The sequence below is a fragment of the Triticum dicoccoides genome, chromosome 3B (assembly GCF_002162155.2).
Source record: "Triticum dicoccoides isolate Atlit2015 ecotype Zavitan chromosome 3B, WEW_v2.0, whole genome shotgun sequence".
NCBI lineage: Eukaryota > Viridiplantae > Streptophyta > Magnoliopsida > Poales > Poaceae > Triticum > Triticum dicoccoides.
The window spans coordinates 854283479-854286719 of NC_041385.1; the positions used below are offsets into that span (position 1 = coordinate 854283479).

General features: G+C 45.7%; 1 protein-coding gene across 1 annotated transcript in view; it reads right to left on the reverse strand.

Moving 5' to 3' along the window:
* The window catches only part of LOC119282690 (putative wall-associated receptor kinase-like 16), a 5812-nt gene extending 3841 nt beyond the window's left edge, over nucleotides 1-1971 (reverse strand). The window contains exon 1 of the mRNA XM_037562822.1: nucleotides 1869-1971. Within this exon, the coding sequence (XP_037418719.1) occupies nucleotides 1869-1971 (103 nt within the window). The remainder of the gene's footprint in view (nucleotides 1-1868) is intronic.
* Nucleotides 1972-3241: the final 1270 nt, after the last annotated feature.

The window sequence follows — 3241 nt, forward strand, 5'->3', positions numbered from 1 at the left end:
GGTACAGAATAGGGCCCACTCAGTGAATGAACTTGAATCATATGCCGATAGGTGTGCTGTTGAATACATAGATAAACACCTGAAGTGACCTCATAGCTGCACGAATCTTAATGCACATCTGTGCTGAATTACTCACCGTTTTTTTTTGCGGGGGAATTTCTCACCGTCATGTACCCTTGCCACTAGAAGCAGCTTTCCGAGGTGTAACTAGGCTTTAAGATGATGATGATGCAGATTAAAATTATCTTCAATTTAATCATCATAATTGTATTACTTATAATATGCAAAATATTTACAGGGTTTATTGGATGAATATTTTGAACATCACTGTTGCTAATATTTTATTTGCAGAAGTCTTATCTGCAACATGATTTTTCACATACTTTCTGGCTATGTTTTTAATTGTCAATTGATTTGTCATAAGTGGTGAGGTCTTGATGAAACTATTTCCCCTCATTGTAAGTTGGGGCAAGAATATTCTAATATTCATCTTCTACTTCTGATGTGAACCTTCACTTTCGATGTTCTAGAGGGAAGTCTAAACTGACAGTTCTGTAACAAAATGATGCAGTTCATGAGCAGATTTGTGAAATTTCGACCGAACAATGTTAATCCCTTGAAGATTTATGTTCTTGATTTAGTGCACCTGTGGTTTCTTCCTCTTGCTAACTAAATCCGTAAAGCCTCGCTAAAGCGACATGTTTGTTTGTGTGCAATCTATTTGGGCAACGTGCTTCTAGTCATTCATTGGTTCTCAATAACTAATTCTTAACTCAGTAGTTGGCTAGTTGCTGATGCTTGAACTTTTTTTTTTGTAGTTGTTGAGGGATGGCCATGATCTGTTTCTTTCTTGTTCTCAATTCTCCTTCATATCAATAGTAAAAATTAATGAGGTTCTTGTTGCTTACTTGAGACGGAACTGAGGCAGCCACCGGGCAGGGTAGGGTCGCCATGGGTTCCTGGCGGACACCGGCATTCATATGACCCATCCAAATTGGTACAATCACCATAGCACTTACCGTACACTTCATCCTTGCACTCATTGATATCTACACATAGCCGAACAAACACATGCTAGCATTAAGCAAAGAGAAAACCCCAAAAATTGTTGCTTGTGTCAAAGAAGTAAACGAAAGTATTCACAAAGACCAGACCTTTGCATCCATCGGAAATGTAGGGATTTCCTCGGTAGCCGTCATTGCAGTTGCATGTGTAGCCTCTCTTACCCTTTGTGCACTCACTGTGATTGCTCTTGCATACGTTGGAGCATCGTGCGCCATGACCAACGACCTCCCAGTCCAGCCAAAAGGGAACTTGAATTGCATCCGCTGATGCGGGGGCATCTCCTCCTAATAGCTCGAGGAAGGCTGGTGTATGGCTGAACCAGCCGTGACTCGCGACGAAGACGCGCGCAGGCCACTGCTGGTCGACGCTGCGGTTCCAGCCAAACCATTTGAGCTGCACACTGTAGGACGTGCCGTTGAGAAGCCTTCCCGTTACCTCCGCAGGGTCGAAGACGATGTCTGACTGGCAGCAGCCATTGCCGGAGCATTGCATGCCTGCTTCGAGTGTGGATCGGGCCTCGGAGAGTCCATCACCGTTTATGCAGATAGAGGAACAGCTGCTCACGGTCACGTCGCCATTCTTGAGTGTCGCCTGAACGTTGCAGCCCGTCACGATGAGCTTGTTGAATGAAATCGTGTATGGCCCGTCGGTCGTAAGGCCGCCGCCGAGCGTGCCTTCACCGTTGCCGTCGACTTTTATGTCGCCCATGCGTATGGCTTCCACCCATGTTGACCCGGTGATGGAGAGGCCTTGGACTTGGAGGGTGCCGTCGCCCAGCAGCAACCGCGGCGGGTTGCTTCTACGGTCGCAGGTGAGTTTGAACCCCGGCCAGTAGCACCTGGCCGGGCCCATGCCGAACGGGTATGGCACGCTCATGTTGCCGCAGATGATGTCGCAATTGGGCATCCCTTGCGCCTCGCCCCGATAAAGTGCTCCGGCCAGGAGCGGCGACGTCAGCATCACCACCGCTGTGGCCGCCATCGCTACGCTCAAGGTGTTTGTTATGTTCGCCATTGAGTGGTTGAGCTTGTCTTAGTTAGCTCCTGAACCATGCATCGCTCTCCAGCCGGGCCGGCTTTTATAAGGTTGCAGCAGCTGCTGTGTGCTATCATTCGACAAGTGAGGAGTAAACAATGGTCTAACTTTGGATCAACAAGTTGGTACAAAAAACCAGTACAGTACACACGTAGCTGAATTATTTTTTCTTTGTAAGTGAGCTAGCTGGAATGCAATGATACCTTTAGGACCGAAAAACTGGGATGTGAGCAGTCAGGACTCAGGACCTGTGGCACGGTGCTCACTCTGGGTTTTGCGGAGTGTCAAGATTCCAATGGGAACGTAGGAAAAGGACTGCGGCTGGACTTGCTGGGTTATGAGCCCCCAGTTAGGTTCCATTTGCCATTTCACGTGGGTTATGATTGTTAAATTAAGCCATTGTCTTTGGTTCCATTTACGATTTGTAAAACAAAGAAAAATTACCATATCACATCTATTGTATTAGTAAAGTAATCGAAAATCTATGGAGTTCCAACGGAAGCCATGAATTGTTCTATAGCATATTGTTGTTATTGCCCCAATACTCAATTTTTCTAGTTAGAAATTGTATTCCATTTTTTGGTGATATGGCAAAATGTTCCACTACATTATGTCTTTATTAAAACCACAATCATTAATCTGTTTCATTTGCTTGATACTTTTGTTCCTCAAATGTGGTTGCCTCAACAAAAAGACCAGGGATGTCAGTTTTATATGAATCCACCCACCTTCATATTCAGTTAAAAATCTGTTTTAGCTAACTTTTCAGTTTGTTTAACTATTCGTATTCTAAGCGAACCTGTCCAAGGAAATGCAGTAGTTATATGTGCATTTGCGATCACCTTTTTGTCCAACTATCATCGTTTGTGCCGGAATCTACACAAAACCTAATTATTTTTTTTCCGAAAAGGGGCGTTTTATCACTTAAAAGGTTTAAGCATTACAACCTGCATTAGTAGAAAAGGGGGCAATGGTCCAGGCAGGGCCAGCCCATTAGTCCCGGTTCAGTCCATAACCGGGACCAATGGGAGCATTTGACCCAGTTCGTGAGCCCCGGGGGCCGGCCGGGCCACGTGGGCCATTGGTCCCGGTTCGTCTGGACCTTTTGGTCCCGGTTGGTGGGACGAACTGGGACTAAAGG